This window comes from Siniperca chuatsi, linkage group LG12, assembly GCF_020085105.1.
Source record: "Siniperca chuatsi isolate FFG_IHB_CAS linkage group LG12, ASM2008510v1, whole genome shotgun sequence".
Classification (NCBI taxonomy): domain Eukaryota; kingdom Metazoa; phylum Chordata; class Actinopteri; order Centrarchiformes; family Sinipercidae; genus Siniperca; species Siniperca chuatsi.
In genome coordinates this window covers 17,689,660-17,717,645 of record NC_058053.1, presented here as the reverse complement: position 1 = coordinate 17,717,645, position 27,986 = coordinate 17,689,660, and the positions used below count along the sequence as shown (strand labels likewise).

Sequence of the window (27,986 nt, the reverse complement as noted above, 5' to 3'; positions counted from 1 at the left end):
AACACATCTTGTTCCTGTCGTATGTAGGATCTTCGAACCCACAAAAATGCAGAACCACAAGGTAGCTTAGTCACTTGATTCAGACTTTATTATAACAAGCATGGATATTGGACCGGGGTGTAGCAGTGGAGAACAAGCAAGGTGGAGATGGCTGAAGAGGCAGGCAGACAGGCAGACAGGAATCCAGAGAACAACAGGAGCTGATCACCAGCACAGGATAATCCTTTGGGCAGAGCAGAAGACAGGATCAAAAACACGAGGAAACAAAATATACTTGCAAAGTACTTAGCTGCGTATTTCTTAGCAGAGCCTTGACATAGTGGTCGTACAGTGTACGGGGACGATCTGGCGTCGGTGTAGTGGAAGAGTCTGGCATATAAGCTGTGGAGACTGATGAGTAGATAGAGGACAGGTGTGCCGGTGATCAGCAGCAGGTGAGGATTCATGGAGCCGGTGACATACACACATACACACACACCTACAGACAAGTAGGGGACACACAGGAAACACCAGGAAGGGGAAAACAACAGAGAACACAGGGCTAAAGAGGCAATGGTGGCAGACTACCACAGTTCCCTTGTATGTATGTATTGGTATGTACTGTACTGGTACACCATAAGTACAAATAATTACACGGTATATTGGGCAGAATTACGCTGTACACTGTGGGCCATATTATAAAGTGCTACCAAAATGTGTAATGTTTGTTGTCATTACCATGGCTAAATTTCAGTTTGGAAAGGTGAGGACTACTAGGAGGAACAATAAACCTAATAAATGACAAACCTTTATGTCATTCTCTATTTCCTGTCTTCTTTGTCTGTTTGTGCCATCTTTATTAATCTTTCTCATTAAACATCCAACCTTTGATGAGACGTAGTTGCGAAAACAGGTGAGGCTGTGCTAAGCCATCCAACAGTCATTCTAAAGCATCTGGTAGTGAGGTTAAAAACCCCGACCTTTAACATGTGATCCCAAAAGCTGAGATCATCCTTAACCAGTGTTGTGTTTATCTTACCAGGTTTCCAGTGTGTCCTTTTTAAAACAGGCTGTCCTGGAGCGGATCCACGGCAAAATTAACTGAATTGGTCGCGCATGTGCAAACCTGTCGCAATTAAAGTGAATGGTGTGCCATGACTAAACATAGGCTACAAAAAAACATAACAGCCACCTCAGACATCACTGTAGAAACAAATGCAGCAGGTATGTAGGAAATAAGCAATCAGGGATGTGATTTTTCTGGATTAATCTGGAGATCCGGATTTTTCCTGAAAATGTGACCCACGTGAATCGTGTGGATCCATAAACATTTTTTATGGTTGCGCTAGCTCCTCTGTCTTCAACCTTAAAAAAATATTTTATGGTTGTGTGAGCTTCTCTGCATTCACCTCTGTGGGATTGACGGAGGGTGGGGCTCAGCTCCTACACATACGCAAACAGCAGACAGCAGAGCAGAGAAGCCGCGGTGGGGTCAGCGAACCAGGTGAAGTGAAGGTAACGTTTTACTCGAGTTGTCGTCAACTTGAATAAAAAATAGAAGAGCGATATTTCTACCTGCTTTGTCCGCAGTTGTTGTTGTTACAACCACATCGCTCTTGATAAGCTAATAGCGAATTGTTACGTTTTTCATAACAACTGTTTTTGATAACAAGCTGCCATGTTCATGATGTTATTTCAGTCTAAGCATTTGATATTTGTACATATGTACATGATAAGTGTTTTCTGGTTTCACAAGCGCATGTGAAATATTTCACATTTAGAAGTATATAATAAATGCACAGCTGAGATGATGAGGCTTCGGCTAGGCACAACCATATTTTGACATACTGGAATTCTAATAGTTTGGAAATATATCCAGTCATATTTGCGCTTGCAGATTTGCATATTATAGAAGACTCGACTATTGGCCTTAGCGGAGGTCTGCACTCTCCTAATGTCCTTCTAGTTTTTTGATGTTTTTGTGTCTGTCCATGTCTGCCTGATTTATGGAAACTGGCATATGGTTAAGAAGTAGTAGGAAGACGTGTAATATACCCTCTAATGTGTTCCCTAACAGTGAGACCTGAATCATAGTTTCCTCTATAAATCCTTCAGATCTAGTGTCCTGTACCAATATATTCATTCAGATTGTTTCTACAGCCAGTTAAGGTGGATTATAGTTCACTTCTGGAAGGGAAATGCACATCAAATGTGTCTCAAGTGACCATTGGTAATTGGATTTTGCTTCCCTGCTCCCACTTGATTTTATCTGTGGGAAACTGGGAATATTGCTGCTAAAGAGAAAAAAAAGACATATTGTGCTCAACCAAATTTATAGGGGGGCTGGTCCCACCCCAGGCCCTTATTCAAACATGTTACTGTCTACTTTTAGGTACAATCACAGCTGTATCTGTCCTCCTGTAATCTGATCTGAACACCCAAGATGCATTTTAGTGCAAATTGTGAATGCCTTTGTAGTTTTCTCAATATTGTAGAATGTACCTGTTTTTGTCTTATTGTTTAACCTGTTTTTTAATTACTTTATGTCTCATAAGTAATTCATTGTGCTTTTTGTTTTTTTTATACCTTGCTGGGGTTTTTTTTTACTGTGTTTTAATGTATATTATTGTTCTTCAGTATCTTGCTAGATTATACATTTTTAAATTACATTTTCTTAAAGCTAGGGTAGGTAACGTTGGAGAAACTAGTAAGAGACAGCTAGATTTTGAAAGTATCCAACTGAAAAAATCCCACCCCCTCCCGTCAGGTCTCCCTCCAAAGCCACTCCCGAGGACACATTTTCATGCACAGAGTGCACAGGCAGAGTGTGCGCAGGTAGGTAGACAGGCATTCGGGCCAAATGAAATGATTGACTGGGCTTATTACAGGCCTGCAACAGCCACAGATACCGGATGTTTTTCATTTTTTCTCCCAGAGCATTTCATTTATTGATTGCTGAGCCTTTCGGGATGTAAAAAAAATTCCAACAAATATAACAAAAATGTTTCTGAAATACATTACCTACCCAATCTTAAGTTACAAATGTTTTTGTACGCAGGTCTCCCTTGAAACTCTTAAATCTCAGTCTTACCCTATTAAATAAAGGTTACATTCCAGTGCTCTTTATTTTTCCCTCTACTATGAGTTACATTGTTTGTTAATCTGTGGTGGGTATTTCTACTCAGCTGAGGTATTTATTAAGAAACGCTGGAATGTAGAGGAGAAACAGGGAGAAGCCAGAAATATTACTTGAGAAAATGTGGTTCTTCAAAGGGACTAGTATCTACATTATTTACCTAATTTACCCTCCACTGGCTTAATTTGGTTTACTTATCAGTGCCAGACGCTCAAAAGCACAAAACAGTGATGAATACTACTGCATTTGCTTGTGTCTCTCTCTCTCTCTCTCTCTCTCTCTCTCTCTCTCTGTGTGTGTTTGTGTATGTGTGTGTGCACGTGTTTGTGTGAGAGCCAGAACAAGAGAGAATGTGTGTGGTTTGGAGGAGGGAATGAATATTAGATCAGCGGGTCAGTTGAGGCTAAGTCACAGCAAAAATCAATGTACGCTTAAACTACACACACACACACACAAGCAGGAATGGGTAACTTCCTACACACTCCTACTTAGATCAGTTCCACTTCAAATACTGTAGATGCGCTGTTCTAAGTGTGGACTGTGTGATTAACTCTAAGGAACAACATCTACACACTGATTCACTGATTCATGACACGCTATGCTGCAGTGGACAAAAATACAACTATCACTGCCATGATCCAAACATTGCAACAATTTCCCCTATAATCAGTAAACTGCCATATATTATCAGTCATTAGGAGCTTGCTTGAGTCCTGTGATAGCCTCAGATGTCCAAATGTAAACTGTTGTTTTTAAAATGTTAACTATAAAGTCATTCTGCTTGAGCATAGACACACTTGAGATTCATTTATCATGCACTCTTTCTGTCAAAGTCAAAAGATTCCCCCCGTTCTGACCGAGGCAGAGAGGGGTCTCATGTATCATTGTCATTTATATCAAATCACGTGACTGCAGATAACGATAACTATGACGAATGACTGATGATGGTATTATGGAGCCTGAATATCATATGCATTCATGTCTGTTTAATCAAAGCTACAGAGAGTTAAGATTTCAGATGGCAGGCTGCTGTTACATCTCTCTGTGTGGCCAGGAGAGTCATTTGTTGGGGTAAGACGTGCTCATGAAGAAATACGTTGTCTATGTATGTATGTTTGTAATTGGTTTCTCTTCTGGTCAAATAAGCATGCTAAGGCTGCATCTGCCTTATATGTCTCCTGTCTCTTCTAATGAGCATATCAAATAAATAACTGTCTCAGTGACCTGTGAAATGAGAAAAACCCAAGTCATTTTGAGTCTGTACAACAAATAATTAGAGGTGGTGGCATTATGAGGAGATAAGGTAGGGATAACAGTAAGGAGTGAATTTTTCATAGTGCAGAAAGATCTTAACAAAATGGCATGGGTAAAAAACATCTCTGCAGCGCCACAGTTCTTCGTCAAACATGCACAACCATTCTTACACAATGTAGTTTGGGCACTGAATGCAACATAACAACCACTATAATTGTCTTTCTAGTACCATTCTACACAACTGTGCATACCCTGTGTCCAATTTGCAGATCAATCAAAAATAGATTATGTCCATTCCACTGAGTTGGTTAACTGAAGTAATCAAAACTGTAATCACTTGTGCTGTGGCTCAATACAGGCGTGTGCAGTCATGTCCAATAACACAAGGATCTCCATTGGCGCATGCTGTCCTTCCTCCAGGTCAGCCCGCCTGTGATCAATCAGCACAAAAATTAACTAGAAGAGAAATTTCAATTTCACGTTTGCTGTATTGATTAGAGAATCGAGTCAATTATGGGTGACAACATGAGATTGAATGGAGAAATCTATATTGTATGTGCGCAAGAGCACAGAAAACAGCCTCCATTATCATTACCTGGTTACAATATTGGGATTAAGAAATTACAGGTTTAGTAGGGAACGATGTTTAAATGTTCAAAGAAATAAAACAGGACACGCTTAAATCTTGACCTGTAATGCTTCCACCTATAAATGTATTAATTTAATAATAAAGAAAACCCGAACAGATTGTTATACATATCCAGCCATGTTTTCCACATTGTGCAGTTTTAACCCTTGCGTTTTGCTGACATTAGCTTTACGTCCTCATTGTTTGGTGTCACATAGACTACTGCTGTGTGCTAAAATATTAATAATAATTGCAAAATCTATCCTTTTTTTGCACATTTTTTTCTTGTCTTCTGACCCCATTAAAACTCCAGATGTAGAAAAGCATTGACCTTTTCCTTTGCCACAAACTCAATTTGCATATGATGAAGGTAACAAAATATAAAAATGAGAATAAAGCATTGATATTACTCCAAATAAGGAAATACTTCATGTTTTATATGTTATATTGGTTATGTATAAAAAATAAATTAATTTTGTTTGCCAAAAAGTCATTCACAGACAAAGAAATGTACAGTATGTTATTCTATAATGACATTACTTATGTTTGGGGTCAGATTCCAGAAAGATCTAACTGACCTCTTGCTATAAAACTGCTATAAAACTCCAATAACAGAAGAAAAAAAAGGGCTATTTGGGATGTTGGGAGTGGTACAGCTGTATTAAAACTACGATCAACACAGATTATATATATTCAACTTACAAAAATCCATTGTATTTAACCATGTTTTACAGTTAGGTTCTCTGTAGTAGACTTCTGAAACATGTCATCAGTTAAAAATTATGTTTTTTAGCAATTCTCATAAAATTAGTAAAGGTAATGAATTATCAAGCTTATAAAACAATGTTAAGAATGTTGTTTGAGCTATTAAAGAGGGCCTGGGGGTCTCTGGGACCCCTAACAGAACATCAGGGTTAGCTGAATAAAAGATTAATCTATTAAATTCAGTCTCTGACACAACAGTCCTGAAAACCCCCCACAAAAATATCCCCTGCTCAGGACAATAAATAACAACAGGATGATATTCAGATCCAAAACATAAAAACAACACTGCTACAATACGAATCAGAAACCCCAGGCTTCAGTTATAATCTATTTGGCCTTCTACTAATGAGATGAGGCAAAGGTTGGGTGAAGAGTGTGTGTGTGATGTTTGGATGCCAACAATACAATGTTTGTGCTGTTCATTTGATGGGGTCTTGTGTGGCAGTGAATGGAGTATGACTGAGCCTAATCTTTACTCTCCTCCTGCTTGTCCTTAATCTTATCTCATCAGATCGGCTATTCTAATCTGCTTTATGAAAGCTTATGAAACTAATCGTTGCACACAATGACAGTGCAGTAGGTGACCGAGACATTATGTGCTTGTGACTTAGCAAATGGGGCAAGCGAGGCTGTTTATATTTGAAGGCCAGCCTAAAGAGCCTAAAGAAGATTAGGTCTTCAAAGCTACAGGCTACTGAGTGAACTTAGACAATCTATAATATTTTGTTTATTTAACCCTATTTGATTGTTTGCTCACATTTAAATTCTAGAATTAATATGGTTTGCACCTGAAAAGTAAATAAATCTAGAGAGTAAGGAGGACCGATCTATTTTAAGAGGGTGCACCCTTAAAGCCACACCCCTATTCTTAACCTAAATAAATAAACCTACAAAGACCTAATGGGTTCATACCAGGAGACGAGGAGATGAGGAGATGAGAGGGCCCATTTAGAGCCTTGTAAATCAGGTTTGTCTGGCTGTTTAATTAACTTGTGAATTAATGCACAATTGGAGGGTATTAAATATTCATGTAGTTTCCTAAGAAAAAGGCAAGGACGTATCACAGACACAAACAGATTGGGTTTGGGAGCAACACAGTTTATGGTACAATTGTCCACCTTATTGGTATTTTATAGACAGCTGATTTGCATTTCTTATTCTTCATGGGTTATGCAAAAAGAAAGAGTCACTCCTTCTGCACCTGCTTTCACTTCACACTACCCCCACTCAGTTATTGTTTATGCTATGCCAGTGTCAGGTCACGATATTATACAAGGCGAGCTGTCGTGGACTTCCAATGCTTCTTACAGGGACAGTCTATTCATAATTTATCAGAGTTTTAGGCAACTACAGATAAATATTACATAAAGCAGCATATTCACAGTATAGTAATTCTGCTGTAGTTGTTTGGTATCAGAGTGTGAAACATCGGATCCAAGCCCATATCTGTCATGTAGAAACCTAATATCAACAGACAGGGAACCCTCCTTATCCTACAGGGAGATATCTGAGCCTTGGAGGTTTAGGCAGCCAGCTCTAGATCTATTTATATCTATATGCCTTCATAGCACTTTAGGCAAGGCTGAGGTACAGTCACTCAATGAAAAGAAAACAACTGCATCACTGCCTGTGGACCAAATCTGAAAGCTAAAGGTTATTTGAGGGACGGCTCACAAGAGGTTGTTGCCTGATTTGATTCTTTTTCCATTGTGCAATAGTCAAATCATTGCTTCTGGTGGCATAATTGACCTGCACGGGACATGGTAATTGACCTTGCTGCTGAGGACAGGGTGGTTTGGTGCTGAGCCAGCACTGTGGAATCTGAAGGAAAATGGGGATATAAGGTGGGGGGTTGTCTTCAACATGTTATCATCATGGGACATGTGACTGTAAAAAAGTGACTGATTATTGACAGCTAATGTAGGCTACTTTGAGTGGCACTGGGAATGTAGATTAAACCCCACTTAATTACAGTTCAGGACTAAGTTAGATTTGCAAGGCTGTCTGTTTGCTGTGTCTACATTTGACCTGCACACATAACTGTACAGCCTATTTTCATCAGTGAAACAGCACCATCCCTCTGTTGGACAGGAAGAGGTGAATCTCATTCCCTCAGGAAGTAAAGACAGGCTATTGGCTGTCAGTTACATAGTCTCAGCACCACCACTCCATGGTGGTGGTGGTGGTGTTCATCATTACGCACAGTACCAGACACTGACGCATCGAGATCAGGAGAATTTTTTTTGCGTCATCATGATCACTGATTTATTTATTTATTTTTTAAACTATAACCTTATATGGGCCATTCCTCTGTTTCGCTGAAAGGGGTGGGGGGGGTCTATTTTTTGTAGATTAAACGTTAACGTACTGTAACCTTAAATATAGGCTATTGGGCATATGATGTCATCCTGAATTATATCTGTCGCGCCGTCATACACTGTTTCTGAATGGGAAGACAAGTATACAGATAAAGCAGTCGGAAACGGATTTAAACTGAGCAGCTATCCTGGGGGCTCCAGGCAAACATGAATAAAGCAGTAAGCGACCGCGTTACGCAATAAAGCACACTGCACTATATCTGCTATTCTGAAAGAGGAAGAGGGGCTGGAATATCCCGTTTAAGCCGTAAATGTATTCTGGCTGGGCGACGCAGAGGGAATATTAAATTCCTGTGACAGAGCTGCAGTCTCGACCAGGTGATGCTTGTTTACCAGTTGGAGAGGAGGACCGGACTGGAAGGACTCCCCCTACAGACACGTTTAAACATGGTCAAGGGTTTGTGAAAAACATCAGTGGGAATAAAACAATAACATAAATAATAAAATAAGCCTTTACAAATGATTCATTATGCTTTGCTCTATTACGCATTGCTTATAGCCTAACCATATATTCAGGTTGCTATTTATTCTAATATGTTTTATAATCCACCCAAACTCCTTAAATGACGCAAATGTAGGCTTTATAGGTCAGGCACATCTAGTTTGGTATATTTAGATTGATAAAAAATCTTCTCAGTAGTCAAGTGTTGGATCACAGGACTAGAGATAAATAAAGCTCCAGTCCTCACTAACTACGCTCAAATGAGTCGGAAGAGGGCAGAGTGATAGTAGGAGGGCTTTTTCCTTCTCTCTCTCCTTTGAACGGGTCCACCTCACTCCAGCATTCATCCCGTTTCCACCAATAAGCCCAATGAGCTGAGTGCGCACCGCCCACTGTCGGTGTGTGTATTTTTTTCTTCTCCTTTCCCCTCTTTTTATTTTTTTTAAACCAGAGCTGGATGTGTAGATCGTCACATGTTGTTTCCCCTCATCAGTCCGGACACTAGCAGACATGTGTTATTTATTGCTCAGCTTTGGGAGAAGACGAACGCACGCACAACCGGCTCTGGAAATAGAGGATTAAAATAAAGCACGTCGTTTCTTTAGCAACTCGAGGGAAGGAAGCATTGTGTCTGATAGCGAAGGACACGAGAATGGCGAGTCCGCCAAACACGGGAGATCAGCCGTTATTGCCCGGTAATACGAACGTGAACAACACTATCAAGAAATGCGGATATCTGAAGAAGCAGAAACACGGACACAAGCGCTTTTTCGTTCTAAAAGACCCAAGCGAAGGTTTCCCTGCCCGGCTGGAGTACTACGAGAGCGAGAAGAAATGGAAAAACAAATCGGCCGCGAAGAGAGTTATTCCTCTGGACTGCTGTCTCAATATCAACAAGAGAGCGGACGCAAAATACAAATATCTTATCGCTCTTTATACCAAGGACGAGTATTTTGCCGTGGCGGCAGAAAACGAGCAGGAACAGGAGAGCTGGTACCGGGTGCTGATGGATTTAATGGCAGAGGGGAAAGTATACGACGGCTCAGCGTCCAACTCTGCGTCCTCGCTGGTTGGCTTTGACGAGGCGAGCTACGGTGTAATAACGCCGGTAATCGCCGCCTACAAGGAGATATGGCAAGTAAATCTGAAATCCAAAGGCCTGGGGCAAAGCAGAAATTTGACCGGAGTGTACAGACTCTGTCTCTCCGGCCGGACTATCAGCTTTGTCAAGCTGAACTCAGAGGTTGCCTCCGTCATTTTACAGCTGATGAATATCCGGAGGTGCGGCCACTCTGACAGCTTTTTCTTCATTGAGGTTGGTCGATCTGCAGCCACGGGTCCCGGGGAGTTATGGATGCAGGCGGATGACTCTGTGGTGGCGCAAAATATCCACGAAACTATCTTGGAGGCGATGAAGGCCATGAAGGAGCTGTCGGAATTCCGTCCGCGCAGTAAAAGCCAGTCATCTGGTACAAACCCCATATCTGTTCCCACACGGAGGCACCTGAACAATCTCCCCCCCAGCCAGACCGGGCTTCCCCGGCGGTCACGCACTGATAGCATGGCTGCGACCTCTCCTGTGAGCAAATTTTCCTCCTGTCGAATACGCACGGCCAGCGAGGGCGATGGCACCATGACACGTCCCATGTCAGTGACTGGCAGCCCCCTTAGCCCAGGGGTCCACAGGACCCTCCTGAGCAGATCTCACACCATTACAACGCGCCCTTGTCGGACATTTGAATCTTCTTCCCTCCAGCACAGTAAGTCCATGTCTATGCCTCTGTCTCATTCCCCGCCCATGGCCACCCCTAGCCTAGGAAATCTGTCCTCCTGCCCAGACAGCAGTGCCCCTCGCCCCTCCAGCTGCAGTGCCTCCTTCTCAGGCTCCCTCAGTGATGCTGGTTTTATATCGTGTGAGGAGTATGGCTCTAGCCCTGCAGACACACGGGATCTGAGGCTACCACTCACCCTCCGTAGCAACACTCCAGAGTCTCTCAAAGCTGACACTCCCCCCTCTCGAGACAGCAGTGAGCTTGATGGCTACATGCTGATGGAGCGGAAGAATCAAAATGGTTATCGCCGGTTATCGGAGTTGGACAAGGCTTATCGAAAACGTACATACTCCCTCACTACCCCCCGCCAGCAGAGGGGTCCCCCCCAAGTATCTTCAGCTTCCCTGGATGAGTATACTCTTATGAGAGCCACTTACACCAGTGCAAGCCAGTCTTCTCGCAGGTGTCACACTGCCTCCCCTAAAGGGATCTATCCTGAGGATTACAGGGATGTTCAGATTGGCACTAGCAGTCTCCAAGGTGACAGTGGCTATATGCCCATGATGCCAGGTGTAGCACCTCAGGCACCAGGGTCCAAGGATGACCTCTACATGCCCATGAGCCCCATGTGTGTTTCTGCTCCAAAGCAGATCATCAATCCCCGTTCACACTCCTCTTCAGCGGGACTGGCCCCATGCACAGACTCCCCCGGGAGTGTTTCTCTGGAGGACAGTGGCTACATGCGGATGTGGTGCGGAACCAAGATGTCAGTGGAGAGCACTGATGGAAAGCTCACCAATGGAGAGTACCTGAACATGTCTCCTGTTGACCCTCTGGTGTGTCTCACACCCCCAGATTACATCCTCAGTCCTTCAGGAGGAGATCCCCAACCCCAGCAACATTACAGACAGGCTTATTTTCACAGCTCTCTACCACGCTCACTTCAAGTCCAGTTGCAGCGCAATGGGTCCACAGACACAGACCAGTATGTGGTGATGAGTTTACAGAGACAGCGGATAGAAGAGGAGTCCAACTATTGTCCTGTCTCTCCAGGAGACTCTGTGACCAGCAGCTCTCCGGGGACACCAGGCACCCCTTCCTCTGCACCATCTCCTCTCAGAGTGGCTCGGGTAGATGGAGGTCTGGTACACCGGGGTAGGGTGTGTCGTCCCACCCGCCTGGCTCTAGAATCCCTCAGAACACTACCATGTATGAGCGAACACCCCCTTCCCTCAGAGCCACGCAGCCCCGGAGAGTACATCAACATAGACTTTAGTAGTGCTACCCGCGACCTGCTGGCAACCACAGTATCAGTGAGCTCTGAGTCCTCTGCGAGTTTAATGTGTGCAGAGAGGAGATCCCTGCCACTCTCAGACTATGCTAATGTTGAAGTCAGCTCCATGGGTCACCTTGGCTCACACCAAGCTGGGGGTTCCCCCCCTGCAGGGTGCCTAAACCACACACCTGAAGTTTTGACTTGCCCTAGTCTGGTGAACACTGAGCAGAACATGCAGGGAGGTGAGGAGAAAGAAGAGAAAAAAAGCCTAGAGGGACAGGCAGATGTGAGGGGGATGGTAGAGGAATATCCTCTCCAACAGCAGGTGAGCCTGGCGTGTCAGCCTGCTCCAGTCAAGGATGACTACACTGAGATGACTTTCAGTCCTCCTGCCCCTCTACCTGCTCTCTGCACCACTGATGCTGCTCCCCTCCCCACCAGCCCCACTGCCTGTGTCCAGAGACTCAGCCTCGAGAGCAGCTTAGTGGATGGGGTGCCCCCTGTGCCATTGGACTCTTTTCTCCTGGGGGGTCCTTCGTTATCTGTCACCCTAATGGATCCACACAGGGGGGCTAAAGTGATCCGGGCTGACCCTCAGGGGCGCCGGCGGCACAGTTCTGAGACCTTCTCCTCCACCACCACTGTCACACCCGTGTGCCCATCCTTTGCCCATGACACCAAACGGCACAGCTCTGCCTCTGTGGAGAATGTATCCCACACTGTTTGCAGCTCTGATGGACCTGAGGAGGACTATGGCAGCAACAGCCCCATGTGCAGGGAGATGTCAGCTGGTTATCAAAATGGACTTAACTACATTGCCTTAAACTTGATGGAGGGAAACCTTGGAGGATGCAGGTTAGGGGACTGTGATGGACTCCTGCGGTTCAAGACAGCCTGTGGCTGCAAGGGGGGCATGAATGGTTTCAACACTAGCCCCTACGCCAGCATGGGATTCAAGGAGACTGCTGCTGCTGTGAAAGGTGAGTGTTTTCATACATGTCACACACACACACACACACTCATTCATTCAGTAGGGTTTCATTCATGAAGTGAGTGGCGTCAGGGCTTGAGCAGGATAGAGATCCGCCTCAGGGCTACTGTATACTCTGCAGAGATAGACTACTCGTTGCTAAGCAGCACTTCTCATTTTCATTCCAAAGTTGAGAATAATGAATATCTTTAAGAGAACATGCTGAAAACAAACAGCCTTTTGGTGTGTCTGCAGTAGAGCCTGTGTATAACACTGACTGTGGATTTAACTCGCTGACTGCTAGTTAAAAGCAGTTTTTCTTTCTTTCTGGACAGCTGTGTTATAATCTTGTTTCATATTAGCCTAGCTAAATATCACACTATTTAATTGTAGTTTAGTTTATTTCAAATTAGAGGTAAAGCCACTGACCATTAACATGACTGACCATCTCCACAATGTCGCAAATAACAATCTACAGTGTTATGCAAACAGCGTTTATTAGTTGCGTCCGTTTTACTTGAACAATGGTTACATACCGATACATGTTATGTGTTAAAATAGCAGTTTTGGGTCTGTAAGCGCAGGCTACAGGAGCCGGGGGAAGTGAAGCTGTTATTGAACGTGGCTGTTGGGTGTAGGCTGTGATGTTTAGATAGGATTAGTCACCTACTCGTTACACCCATGACACATCGACAAATCTCAAGGCTGTTCGATGCTGAGGAAGGCTGTTTGCTAGGTCTCTGAGCTCCTTCAAATTGCATATAGAACAGCACCGGAAAACGAGCGTTTCTTTCCGAATAAAAGCTTAAAAATAAAAAGTTGAGTAAAACAGTGCAAAGCAACACAGATATATCCATATTCTCCTCTTGCACTCCTTATCTGTAGGTCTCCTTAAATACAACAACTGTAGTTCAATTCAGGATTCACTTGACTTAAACTGATTATATTTTGCAACCGTTTTATTTTGAAAACTATGGCCGGACTTGGTATATTTTATTCTGACTGGCTTGATGCTGCTGTTGTGTGTTTGTGTGAATGGTCTGCTCTGGTCCCCCCTCAGTGACGCAGTTTTATAGCACGTCAGTAAAAACTAGTCTGGTCCAGTGATTCATGCAGCACTACACATGATGCTCATGTGGAAGTAGCTAGAACAGGCAAAAAACCCCCCAAACAAACTCAAACATGTTTATAGTTCATTTTATAACACTGTGTAAAGTAGCTTTTATACGGCTGGTGTGTGTGTGTGTGTGTGTGTGTGAATAAGTTATCAAATCCTTATAACTGCGTATCTTTGTGGGAAGGAACAAGTGTCATTAAAATATTACCTTTCACCTCATTTTGTTCACCGTTGCATCAATGGCTTTTCACGCATCTCTAAATGGCAGGGGTTATTTACAGGGATGGATGACCTAGCAGGAGCATGTTGAAAGTTGCTGTTGTTTGAAAAGAAAATACACAGTGTCGGGATCAGCTTGAGTCAGTGTTCCTGATGGTGAAATACAAGAGTTTAATTGCTGTTTGTGGTTTCACAACCAAGTTGTCTCTCTTTGTCTCTGTCTCCGCTGGCTCTCATGCTGTGAGCGCAGTCAGTGTGGGGCTTGGTGCAAGTCATCGGGTTCCCCAGAAAAACAAGTGAGTCAGTTGTTTATCACTTGTCAGGTACTGGGTTTCAGGACTGGAATGCAGGCAGTGTGCAAAGGTTGCTGGGAGAGGTGAATGCTCACTTGTTTTTCCAACCTGGTGGGATTGACTCTTTTTTTTTTTTTTTTTTACTGTGAGCAACTTCACAAATACAGCAATGAAACAGTTTTACACAGGAGCGGGCACTCGCTAATGTTTTGTACGTACACATGACTTTTACCAGTCATGTGCAATCTCACACCTATTGTGAACCTCCCACTGTTACATCACTTCATTGTGTCCTGGTGCTTTTGTATTTCAGAGGACAGGGCCCAAATATTGAATTTTGTACTTTAGTGGAGACGTTTGTCCAAGTCTGTGATAGCAGGGGTGGAGGAAAGAGGGAGGTGGAGGAACAATGGTGAAGGATGGATGACTTGTTTTGTTTTTCATGTCCAACAAAATAGACAGTTGAGCTCTTGGCTGAAGGGAGGGAGAGAGAATGAGGGGGAGGAATAACCAGAAAAGGAAGAGAAGAAACGCAGAAAGAGATAGAGATCAGTGTCAAGAGTTTGCCTTTGCTACTGTATCTTGGTTATATAAGCCTTTCCTCACAAACAAATATCCTTGTACATAATAGTGAATGACTCAGCTCTGATCAGGGATGTGACCAGTTTGGTAAGTCATCAATACTCTCATCAAAATACAAAAACTCTTCTGTTGCTTGTGTGTGTGTGAAGGAGAAAAAGAGGGCAAGGCTGTTTACTACAAGATGACAGGCTCTATCACATTCTCTTGTTATCACTGAGTGAAACATAGTTTGCATTCCCTGCAGTACATCAATTTGAAACTGCTAGATCAGGAAATCAGATCACCTGTCCGCAATTGGAATCTGAAGTTATTGCAGTGTAAGGGGTAGATGGAGCGGCAGGCAGACATTGCTCCTCAGCTCAACAAACATGCAAATATCCTGGCTCTCAGTATATAGAGGTTTCACGTGGCTCAGTGAGGAATGGTTGAGTCCGTTAGTTGATAGGTTACACTGTTGTTGTTTGAGTTTTGGCCCTGACATGATGTGCAGAGAGAGGGTAGGTGATGGAGCTGAGGAGGGGGCTGTTTAGCTTTCAGTGCACGCCTTCTGGCCCTGCAGACATTGTCAGTATCTTGACCTTTGAACTAGCACTGTGTGTTAGAGACTCTTAGCTCTGGGAGAGTCTATTGCCAGAAATCCACACCGCCACCATATCTGTGGCGGAAACAAAACAGGGAGGTGTGTGTACTATTTTTACAACTTGTTACTCTCATTGTTTGGCGCTTACCTCTCCTTTTAGAGTACACCTCTCCTGCCACTTCTCTTTTCTCCATAAACGCTTCTTTATCAGCCTCCTGTCATCTTCTTTTCCCACGTCTGTCCTTGTTTATCTAATGTTTCTCTCTCTGGCTGAAAAGCAGTCTTGTATGGGTGCAGACAGAGGAGAAAACTGACTCACACTCTCATTGCCTTTCATTTGTGGTGCCAGCCTGCCCCCACCAAACATGCCCCCCCCCCATTTCCACTTTGTCTGTGTGTCTTCCTCTCCTGTGTGAGTACATATACACAGCCATCAGCAGATGGTGGTGGTGGTGGTGGTGGTGGTGGTGGTGGTGGTGGGGTTGTCAGGGGTTTTGCACCTGCCCCGCCAAGCAGTGCTCACTGGTTATCTGGCCTGTCAGAGGAGAGTGACAATACGCTAATGACTGGCCACCATCTGCCACAACAACAACAGGGAGAAGGTGGGGGGTGTGGCGAGGCAGTTTCAAGAAGCCATATACCAACCTAAAACCCTTCCATCGTTTCTCCTCTTCATCTCTCCAGGCATCATTGGTTTCTGTTTTTCAGAAATCATGTGATCCCCACACACACACACACCTTCTCCACACCGGTGCGTTTGAGCCTTGTGTTTTTCTGTTGTTATCTGACCTCAGTGGACTGTCTCTGATTGGCTTTTCACACGAGAGGCCATAGAGGATTGTCTAACGCTGCATTAAGCAATTAGCTAATCATATCTGATCAGTGCCTCTAACAAGGCTCTTACTCCTCTTGCTGCTGGGTTTATCTCACACTGCAAACAACAATAACAGACAACTAATGGCCAACTGGTTTGAAGGATTCATTCGAAATGTAAAGCTGCAGCAAGTAGTTGGATTAGTCGATCAACAGAAAATTGATCAGCAGCAATTTTGATAATGGATTTATCATTTCAGTAATTTTTCAAGCAAAAATGCCAAACTTTCTCTTGTTCCAGCTCCACAAATGTGAGGATATGTTGCTTGTTGTTGGTTTATATCATTGTGTTGTTTTGGTCAGCCTTTTGGGTTCTGGTAAATTATAACAGGTATTTTTCACTAGTTTGTATACAAAACAATTAGTCGATTAATCGAGAAAATATTCATCAGATTAATCGAAAATGAAAATAATATAATAATATATAATATATATTAATAATAGATGCAGCTCTAAAAGTGTCTTTTGTTGTTGGTGTGTTCATGAGCTGATGGGAAAGTTTGACATCTGAGAATCAAGAGCCGTCTGCTAAACAATAACCTTTTTAATGCCAGAGGGAGGTGAATTCACATATTTGTCTTTCAGGTTTGATATTTATATTTATTCAGCATAACTCATGAATGCTGTGAGTTTGTGCACGTAACATCATATGCTGTAGAAAGTGCACTTTTCTAGTTAACTAATATACTCAGTCTATTTTAAGCCTAGAACATTTAACTACCAGACAATGCCTCCACTTGATTATTTGATTACATACAGTTTTTTGAGGAACATACAGTCTTTGTCCTCACCTGTCCTGTGCACCCCTCCCTTTCAGACGCACATACACAGTGCTCCTGGCCGTCTGATACATAACTCTTTGAGTAAAATAGGACAGGATGTTCCAGCACTAGATAAAAACAAAGTCCACCTACTACATCCTCAATTTTGCTTGGAGGTAAGAAGGATTACATTAACTTCAGGATTAGACATCGCTGAGTAGCTTGTTTTGTCTAGAGGTAGAAGAAGAGATAGAGCTTCTGTGTGTGACATGAGTACACATGCCATATAATTCTTACTTAGATAAAGTACACAACACATACACACACCAGGTAAGCTCAGTCTACTGGCTTCTGGCCGATTAGAAGTTTTTCATTCCTGAACAGTCCAGCTCATCATAAACTCTTCTGAATCTCTCTGGACCCCAATGCTGTGTTAATGCTTCTCAATAGAGGTGTATTATATAGTTAATCATATAATTATGTAGCAATGGCTTCTTGATTTAATCTGGATTTTGCTTGTGGTGATAATTGTTGTATCTTGTGGAATCTGACCATGTTTGGTAGCCTGCAAAAATCATCAAGCTGTTACTTATGATCCTTTTATAGCTGAAACAGTTAGTCGATGAATCAAATAGTCGACAGAAAATTAATTTGCAACTATTTTGACAAACAATGAATCGTTTAAGTCAATTTTTAAGCAAAAGTAGCCAAACATTACTTAGTTCCAGGCTCTCAGCTGTGAGAATTTGCTTTTCTTTGTCATATGCGATAGTAAATTGAAAATATTTGTGTTTTATACTGTAAACAAGGCATTTTAATTTGTCAGCTTTGGCATTGGAAAACTGCACTTGGCTTCTTTCACAATGTTTTGACATTTTATAGACTAAATGCTTAATCGATTAATCAAAAAGAAAAAGAAAAGAAAATAATTATTAGTTGTAGCCCTTGATGCTTTAGCAGGTTGAGCAGGAGTGAAATGCCACACAATTGTTGCAAAAAGATTTTAAAATTGTATAAGATTGAAGAAAATAACTACATGTGTTACCTGGAATATATGTAATAGTGTTGGGCAGTATTGGCGCTACAAGTAGCGGCGTTACTAGTTTAACTACATTTCTCAGTAGCTTGGTGGTAGTGTCGCTGTTTTCAGAATCAAATAGCTTTTCAGTAGCTTAGCTGTTTTATTGATCAAGTAGTGCGGTAGCCCCCACACAAGCTACTGTTACAGTTCCCCAAGCATTTCTGAAGCTCAAGCGCTTAGCGGTCTGCAATAAAACTGCTAAGGATCAGTATGTGATGCCGCCGTCATACGTGTATGTGTAGCCGACAGAGGTGACATCATGCACCAATCCTTGGGCTGATGTCTACGACGTCTCTGCTGCAGGGAAATACAGACACGTGAGCTTGAGTTCACAACTATCGCAGTGAATTGTGATGCCAGCAACTTGTCAACAGCTAATCACTAGCTAGCTACAATTCTTTCACTTTCTATTGGCAGAAAATTAATAAAATTAAGCCTGGTTGGTTTTGTAGCAGGGAGAGCAGAGAGCACAGGTTATTGATCACTGAGATAGCATTGCCTTGGAATGATGTTGGTTCAATGTAAAAAAAAAAATGTAGTAGCTTCAGTGTAGTGAAGCTTCATTTAATGTAGAGTAACTGGTAGCTTAACTCACAACACTTTCCAAGTAGCTTGCCCAACACTGTGTAATAATGAGTCAGCAGGATAACAGTGGTAACAGCGGTTGTTGTTTTTGTTTTGTTGGTCGGACCGAGGTGTGGGAGGTCAGAGGTGAAGAGTCAGTCAGTGTTTGTTTGGTGGAGCACTGCTGTAGATCAGGGAGGAGCCAGCAGGGCAGAAATGTAAACAGTGCAGATCTGAGCCTGCTGATCTCTCCCTATCTGTAGGAGGAAACCTGCTCCTAACATCAGTCTTGTTGTTTGCAGAAGCTCTTTTTCTAGCGTACCTATTATAAAAAGCAGTTGGTAACCGTCTTCCTTTCTTTCTGTGCAGAAATACACTTGGAGCAGTTAAGCTAAAAGCTCATTCATTTAGCTCTGCGGCAACACAGAGCTACTCAAGCAGGCGATGCAACAACAGACATGGGGACATGTTTACTCTGCTTCTGAAGCACCAGAGAGGAGCCTGCTAATACATGCCTGTGTGTGTGTGTGTGTGTGTGTGTGTGTGTGTGTGTGTGTGTGTCCTAGCCCTGAATGGAGCACGGCTAAATTTAGCCTGTGAGAACTAAATAAATAATGAACAGAGCTTGTGTGTGTGTGTGTGTGTGTGTGTGTGGGTTGGGACAGGGGGCACAGACGTGGGTTGTTGGGGGGGGGGTTGGGGGTTCAGGATGTATGTATGTGCTTGAAAAAGAGGAGGGGTAAGAGCCATTGGGTTCATTCCCCCGCTGGACCTCTGTCCCCTTCTCTCAATAACACCCCCCCCACCCCCACCCCCCCATCTCTCTGCCCACCCACACTTTTCTCCAATCAGCATGTGTTTGAATAGCAGTGTGTGTGGCGAGTCCCTATACGCCACACTGTCCTATTGCTACAGTGTTCATACAATAATAATAATGTTTTTGAGTGTTCATGTGCGTGGCTACACCTAGTTGCTAATCGGAGCTGTTAGTGATTCAACTCTCATTCCCGGCAGATCTCAGTCATTCTCACCCAAGTGTCTGTCTCTACAGGCCACTGACTGGCCCAGCCTCTCCAGAAACACACACACTCACACACACACAGATTGTTATGGACCGTTGGTCCCATGATCTCACTGCATTCCCGTTCCTCTCTGTCAGGTTGATTCTGTTACTGTGGTTTTTCCACCACTTCCCACCCCAGTGTTTCTATTTTCTCCTGTCTCTGACCCCCATGGCAATGAAGAGACAGAGCCCAGCCAGCACAGGTGGCCTTAGGAGGGAAATCAGTGATTTTATTTTTTATATTAACTCTGTCGTTTCATATTTTTGCATCTCCCTGAGCATCTGTGGAAGTGCACCAGCCTCTTCAATGTGTTTCTTTCCATCTCTGATGTTTTGGACATCAGTAAGTGTTGTGTCAAGTGTGTATAAAGCTTTAGATTTGACATTTGCCTCTGATTTCCATTTACAGCTTCTATGTATAGGTCAAAGAGAGAGAACAAACGTGTGTATGTGTGTTTATGGTGGGAGTAGTTGAGCAGGGGGTAACAGTGAGGACTCTGAATGAAAGGTTTGTTTTAGAGAATGACGATCACATCCAGCTTTGTGAAAACAGCTCTTGTTCATGGCTGGGGAAGAGGGAGAGGAGACAGCGAATGAGGAAAGAAATGCAGCCGCCGAGAGGGGCTGTGTGTGTTTGTGTGTATATGTGTGTCAGCCAAGACTTCCGCTCCCATTTGATAGCTCTGCATGCAAATGAAACCTCACAAACAAGTACACCGGGGCAAGGGTCAACACAGCTTTCCACTGGGAGAAAAGTGACACTCTTGAAGACTCAGGGTTTATAGTGTGTGAAAATACACAGCTGTGGTGTGTGGGAATGAATGTGAACATTTATTGTTTATTTGACTTCAGTAGGTATGCAATCAAGAATACCTGGGTGTGTGTTTGAGTGGGAGTGTTGTTGCTGGGTTTTTTTTGCCGTCATTGGAGACTGCCCCGTGTCAGCTGCACAGTGCTAAATGCCACTCTGTTTTTCCCCTGCCGTGAAAGCACCTGCCACTTCAGAGTCTGGTAGCTGAGGAATACACACACACACACATGCACACACAAAGGCAGGCCACTTGAAGAGCACATACTCCTTACTTGGTAACAGAGTGGGGGTATCCGTTTGACCTCCCCCTCTCCGCTTTTGCGCTGTCCTACGTAATAAATCACATATACTGTATGTACACACACTTAAGTTTCTGAAGGGAGTATTGACAATGAAATCTCATTCAGTTAGATTCAACTACATGTCTGTAAATCACATGACAAGAAAGTCACTCTTGTTTTTTTTTCTTCTTTCAGAATGAAGGCTGATGGGTCCTCCCCCTCCTCCTCCTCCTCCTCCTCCTCCTCCTCCTCCTCCTCCTCCTTTTCTTGTGAACGTAGGATTTCGCTGCAGCCAAGTGATGAGGTCGCCACGGCGACAGCTGGACCATGCGCTGCAGTCGATGTCCTTTGACCTCTTTGCTGCCTTTGGGGGTCACAGGGATGGCCATCACCATGGCAACACGGACACTTGACCCTTGACCCAAATCTTCCCTCCGCTTTTCTAGGCACCAAAACATTCAGGCGCCATCGCTGCTGCTGTACTAGATTACTTAAAAAAAATAACAAGAACTTAAACAGACTATTAACTCTAACTCTAACTATAGATAGGTAACTATTTATCTCTGTGCGTAGGCCTGCAAAACTATTCTGCAGTATATTGTTATGTTAATGATTATTATTGTTGTTATTGCCATTCATATACTTTCAACTGGTTTTCTTTTGACTTCAGCCAATAGTTGTCAGATACTCTCACCTGAAAACCTGTGAACCAAACCTGGAGAGCATAGTGTGCACACACATACACGCAAAAAAACTTTCATGCATACAGATTACATATATTTATTTATTTATCATGTATGAATTATGTATGCATTTAATGAAGTGTGTGTGTGAATTTGTATACAGATTGTACTGCAAAAAGAGGTGGCATTTATGAACATATTTAAAAATCAAAGTTAACATTTGCTTAAAAACCTACCTCAGCAAAAACCAGGTTGGAAACAACAACAATTCACACAGTAGAAATATATATAAAATATTTATTTTCAAAGGTGAATGTTTTTTAAAAATCACCAGTCCAAAGCCTTACTCTCGCTATCAGCCCCAGTCTGATGGACCTTTTTTTGTTTGAACCTCTAAACACGCAGTATATCAAAGATTTAACCGATCATCTTATAGACTGAATGTTCATCGGAGCCGAATGAGAGACAGCCTCTCTGAGATTAAGTTCCTTCTCTCCCCATATTGCATTTATGCCAAGATTATGTATTAAAGATGCAGAGTAATATATTCATTAATATGCCTGAGATGGAGGATTAATACACACTAAAGTAATACCCAGATGACTTTAGAGACTTGACATTGCATTGCATCACACATGCATGCAGGTGTCACACATCCAAATACTGCAGCATGACCCAGGTCCAACTGGACCTGACCACCAGATCTGTGGCCTGTCTGAGCCCAAGTCTCAGCACCTTTATACACTTTACCTACTCACCCACTGTTCACCTGTGATGTCCTGCACACATCCTGCAGCAAGTTATCACCTGTCACGACAAGGGACGGGAACATGAATGTTTGAAGTTATTTATAGAGTATCTGCACAGCTCAGAATCTTACATTTTCTCACCTGATGCCTCATTGCGAAGCTCTGTCACACCACATGGTTGGCTGGCAGGTGCGGGCAGCACTGAGCAATGTGGCGAATGCATGACGCAGTCTGACTGGCTTGTCAGTGAGCCGCTCGATAGCTTGAATCCACGGCCTCCCCTGCCACTTTGAGCTAAGAGAGAGCCAACCGGGACACGCGGGAGCTATTGCATGTTCTTGCACTTACAAAACTTTCTAGATTGTAACACAAGAGACGTTGAATGTAGTACATGCTGTGTTCCGAGCTTGGGAACACGCAACCCAACAAACACCACAACAACTGCAACAACAACAATGAAACATGCAGAGATATTGAATGGAAACTACAACACAGATACAAGCTGAATAAAAGATACAAACCAGGGGAAGTATCTCTTTATTTATCTGAATTCACTGGTACTTAACCTTTGCCTATATGGTGTAAATAGTGCGATGTGACAGAGAATAACATTTAAGCGAATGCTGAGAAGTTCTGAGAGATGTTAAGTTAAATAACTTATGTTGTTTGTACTGTACATAGTATGTGTTTGAGTGAACTTTCTGATACAACAAAAGCACTAATTAAGTTATATGCTAAACAGTATGGTTTGGCTTTGATTTTTTTTTTACTGTCACGGTATAGTCTTGTGAAATGGTTGCCACTATGAGGACATTTTCTAATGCTGTAATTCTGAAAAACGATTTTAAGAGAAATCATTAATACTTGACATAATTAATTCTTGTTACTTAGGTACAATACAAATGGCATATATGCAATATTTACACTTTTGAAAATTAGTTTACAAAGACGTACCAAATGTATAAATACTGTTAATAATGTTTGTTAAACCTTAAAATCAGATTTTTGCTGTTTGTACGTTTTTTTTTTCCTCCAAATTTGAAATGAAAACTTTTTTCTGTGTGTTTTTGCTAATCGAGCCTCTTGATGTTTTGAGCAGTGTTTTGCATTTGGATAATGTTTCACATTTTTATTCAGCATCTAAAGGTTACGATATGGGCCCTGGCTTATCTTGCTGTGTCTTTCATTGTAAATATTTCATATCTTGCATATTGTGATGCTACTAAGAGATGATAATTTAAACTTAGTTCATTGCTTTAGATTGTATTGATTCTTTATAGACACATGCAATAAATGATGTTATTTAAGAAAGCCATTTGCCTCTGTTTCCGTTCTTCTCCCTCTCTCCTCCCCGTCACATCACAAACAAGCACTAGCTTTTCATTTTTCATTTGAATAGGCACTCGCCAGAGCAGATGTTTCAATTCAGTTTTCTGCCTCTTTCATTAAGAAAACCCTCACTAGAAAAGTGGGAAGGAAAGGGATATCTTGATTCTCTTTCATTTCCCATGTCAGTCTTGTTTTTAAAGCCCTGCTCACTATTGAGAAAGAGTGCATCAAGAATTGGGTGTAGGCCTAACCTAGCATTGCCTCCAGCATTAGCATTGTTATTGTTTTTCTGTGCTTGGCTCCCAGTCCCCACCCCCAGCAATAGCAATTAGACCAACATGTTGAAACAGTCCCTGGAACTGGGAGGGAAAAAATAACACCATGATAGGATATTCATCCTCACAGCCTTGCTAATTAAAATGGTAATTAATGCTGAGAAATAGGTCTAATTGTCTACTATGGCTAGTGGTATGTGTTTGGATGGGAGGAGGGGTTGGCTTTTAGATTTGTGTGCATGTGCTGGGTTAAATCTTAAGTATGTGAGCAGTAAAGATGGAGTGAGCCAAAAAGGGGCGGGCGAGAACGGCTGGAAAGAAGGGATAGGGTTGTAGAGAAATATACATGTTGACTGACGGACGGAATGAATAATAGCCTCAACGTAGATCTCTTCCATCAGGCAGATTTGTCCCTGCAGCATATGTAGAAGCTAGAAGGCTAATGAGAGAGTAAAATCCTAGGGAGCAAAGGGACATATTCTCGGTAAACCACATCTCATCTGTCACTGTTCTTTTCAATGCTCCTGTTCTCCCTCGACTTGCTCCTACAGTTTAATTAAAAACTCTAATTTATCTCATTTAAATCGTAAAGAAGAAATAGAAAGTAAGTTGCAGGTCATTTAGTCTCTCTGTCTATCTCTATTATTTTACTACTCACTGTCAAACGACTGATCAAGAGGAGAGGAAAATTGTAGTACTTGCGCCTCTGTATGTTGAAAAAGTCAAACACAGAAGTTAATACCTGAGCATAGACTCTACATGGAAAACTGACATGCAGTCAAGATAAAACCATGCAAATCACTATTACAGCGAGATAATGCAAACTCAATGAACTAGCTTGTCTGTGAATATCGTCTACATTCTGCGTGTCAGCTGGTGTGTGAATGTGTATGTGAGTGCTTATGTGTGCATGTGACGAAGTGTGTGTGTGTGTGTTTGTCAGGGTTGTTGGTTGTGCAACAGTAGATAGGTCAATACGAGCAGCGTAAAGTAGCCAGTTGCTCCAGGGAGTCATCAGCCTTACAGACAGAGACCTGCAGTAGCTCCACAGGAAATGGCATGCTTCCGGAAAGCTGTCTGGGATGCTGCCACTACATTAGTGGCTGTGTGTGTGGTTTTAAAAGCTAGTACGCTCTGTGGCCATTAAACCATGGTTGTGATGTCCCCCACAACAATCAGTCTTCAGTTGGTTTGTGTGACCAGCCTCGGCCAACAACAACAACAAAATTTCAGCTTAATAGTGTGCACGTGGTAGGCTGCGTGCATTACAGAGGGAGAGGTTACCTTGAACACAAACAAATAAACTACTGTGAACATACATAAACCTATGTGTATTCTTTCTTATAGCAGATTACTGAAAATAAAATACATTACCGCTGTAATCTCCATGAGGGGACACCTTAGACCCCTACATACTGTGTGATAACCGATGATTGGATAGCCTAAAACCACAATGTATAGAGGCTTTTTGCCTTGGTTGCCTGTTAGAGGTGTCGAAGATCTGGGGGTAGCCTATAGGTGATGTTTTTTTTAAATTGGCCTTTTCCCAAAGAACACTGCTGTGGATGGTAAGATACAGTTCTCAGTGTTTTACTTACCTTGCCTTTTAAAGTCATTCTTGATGACAAAGTTGGTGGTCTTGGTTTATTGGAGATGGGATTGGCTGAAATCCACACAGGCGACCCTACAAAAGGTGCTTAATGCAAAATGACATGTGTTTCTCCTCTGATCACAAGCAGAATATTTGGATTTTGTCAAACCAGGTGAAGTCTGCCTGCAGATGTGGTCTGGTTCTGCATGGATTCATCTATATTCAGTTTCCCAGATATTTCCAACATGTCCAACAAGCAGGAATGCAAATACTTCTGCACACAGGACTGTTTTCACCATATTTGTATATATACTGCATGGGAGAGAATGGATGACTGGGTTCACGGGAGAGCGAGTGCGTACCCTGACGTGAACCCATTTTACTCTTGTGTGCGTGTGTGTAACAGATCCTTCTTTAACCTTTTCAAATAGCACTTCCCATGTGTATGAGTTTCCACCATGACTATCAACAGCTTATCTGTCTCTCTCTCTCTTTCTTTCTCTCTCTCTCTCTCTCTCTCTCTCTCTCCCTCACACACACATACTGTACACATGGAGTGCTGGAACACACTTGTGTCATCTTTTCAGTGTTGCATAATCTGCCAGCAAAAGTGCAGTAAACAAGAGTTAACTTCCTCTTTCCAGTGAAATGTGAGAACGCAGAAACTGTTTCTTCCCATCCACTTTTACACACAAACAAACACAATGTATGCATACTGTAGTGAAATATTCAAACAAACTGAGACAACAAAGTTTGCATTGAAAAAAGGAAAGGCCTATCTGAATGTTTGAAAGAGAGAGAAAAGACAAAGAGTAAAAGGATAGAGTAGTGCGGGCAGGGTTGTGGATGTTCTGCAAAGTCATGTTTAATTAGCGTTTCATGTTTGATTGAAAGTTGAAAGCAGTAAGTGAAGGCTTTTACGAAAGCTAACTCTTCTGTTGTCTAGTTCTCAGATCCAAAAACTATGATTTTTGAGAAATTAGTCAGTATGGAAGTCCTAGTTGGGTCTATCCCAGTATTTATTTTACAGGAATGCGTGTGTGGGAGAGCCTGTTGCTCACTTGAATGTATATGTGTGCATGTGTGGGTGTTTCTAAGTATATGGATGTGTGTTTGGTCAGCCTGTTCAGCAGACATTCCCAGCTGTTTTCCAGGTAGTGTTCTCATGCTTCTTGTGTATCTCCTGTTTCTCACGCTGGCTACTTTGACTGTAATCCCTACCAACACACCCACACACACACACACACACACACACACACACACACACACACACACACACATTCTTCTTCTTTACCTGGCCACCAAGAAAAACCCACTTCACCCACTCATGCAGACACCCCTTCCTGTGTCTGATGATAGAGAGGCAGCCACAACAAAGACAGAATGGGAAAATAAGCACACTCCCAAACACACACACACAATGGAAGAGGGAATGGGACAAGTAAGAGGTGAAGAGGGAGAAACAGGAAGAGGCACGTAAGAGAGATGGAAAGACAAAGACAGAGAGAACAGAGGGAGGTAGAGACGAGATGTGGGAATGTGCAGGACCTAACAAGATGAGCTCATGCTCTCTCCTGGCCCGGCCCACCGTGCGTGACTCATACTTGGCAGGTGCGTCTGCATGTGTGTTTACAGCTGCAGGTCAGCTCAGGGTGTGTCCTCATTACACTGCTGGGGAACATGTTTCCTCAAGCACAGGTAGAGCTATTCATCACACCAGTGTTTCAACACTTCTTTATTACCACGCTGTTTGGCCTAATCAAAGTGACTATGAGCAACAGAGGGAAAGGCTTTAAAAACCTAATTTTCTGGAACATAAATTCAGAAAACAGTAGCCCTGAGAATGCATGATGTAAGGATTACACATTTGGAAACTCTTGCATGCAGTCCCTTGAAAGTAACCACATCCCCCCTGAGAGCACAGTATGAGGGAGATTTTTTAGGAGTGGGCCCCTGCTACAAGTCTTCTGTTCCCCTCCCTGCTTTTGCCTCAAAGTGATGGATGTGGTTGGTGGAGACGGCAAACGACCTGCAGCCAGCCGCCAGCTCCTTAGAAGGGAACACAATCTGCTTCTTTCGCTGCTGAGTGTCAATGAGCTGCATGTGTATTTCATTTTGTGATCATGTCTGTAAGTGTTCAAGGTGGTGAGGGAATTTATAATAGTGATACATTAACAGAGAGATTTGTATTTTAGAAAATGAGTTGTAGCTCTGGAAAACTCACAGCTCAGATATGACCTGTATCAAACTTACTGGCAAATAAGAATGCATCACTTTTGTTGGTTCAGCTTTTGGTTTTCTGCTTTGAAAAAAAATCCTTGTATGTTGAAACATGCAAGTCAACTTGCTTCTAAATAGTAAAAAAAAAAGTACACTCTGTCATGGACATCCTAACCTGCCAACAATTCACTCTCTCAACACAAGGTCAACCTTGGTGAAATTCCAGATGACAAACATTGTGGTAATACCAGCTTTTAAAAGCCTCTTTAGCATTTCATTCTGAATATTTGTCAGTCTTGATTGTTTGTTATCTT

General features: G+C 42.7%; 1 protein-coding gene and 1 long non-coding RNA gene across 3 annotated transcripts; one reads left to right on the top strand and one right to left on the bottom strand.

The window, feature by feature from the left end:
* Positions 1-62: 62 nt before the first annotated feature.
* Positions 63-488, bottom strand: LOC122885591. The gene is made up of 2 exons (XR_006380143.1): positions 330-488; positions 63-223 (listed from the first exon to the last, which is right to left on the bottom strand). It is a non-coding gene; the product is annotated as an uncharacterized LOC122885591 (long non-coding RNA).
* An 8,238-nt stretch (positions 489-8,726) lies between these two features.
* On the top strand, positions 8,727-23,572 carry irs2b (insulin receptor substrate 2b). 2 transcript variants are annotated; one of them, XM_044216546.1, is made up of 2 exons: positions 8,727-12,610; positions 19,040-19,317. In XM_044216546.1, exons 1-2 carry the CDS (start codon positions 9,235-9,237, stop codon positions 19,063-19,065), a joined length of 3,402 nt encoding a protein of 1,133 aa, XP_044072481.1. In that variant the 5' UTR covers positions 8,727-9,234; the 3' UTR covers positions 19,066-19,317. The 2 variants fall into 2 exon arrangements, with proteins under 2 accessions (XP_044072481.1, XP_044072482.1); XM_044216547.1 differs by lacking the exon at positions 19,040-19,317 and adding an exon at positions 21,021-23,572 and having other exon boundaries at positions 8,728-12,610.
* The last annotated feature ends 4,414 nt before the right edge of the window (positions 23,573-27,986 follow it).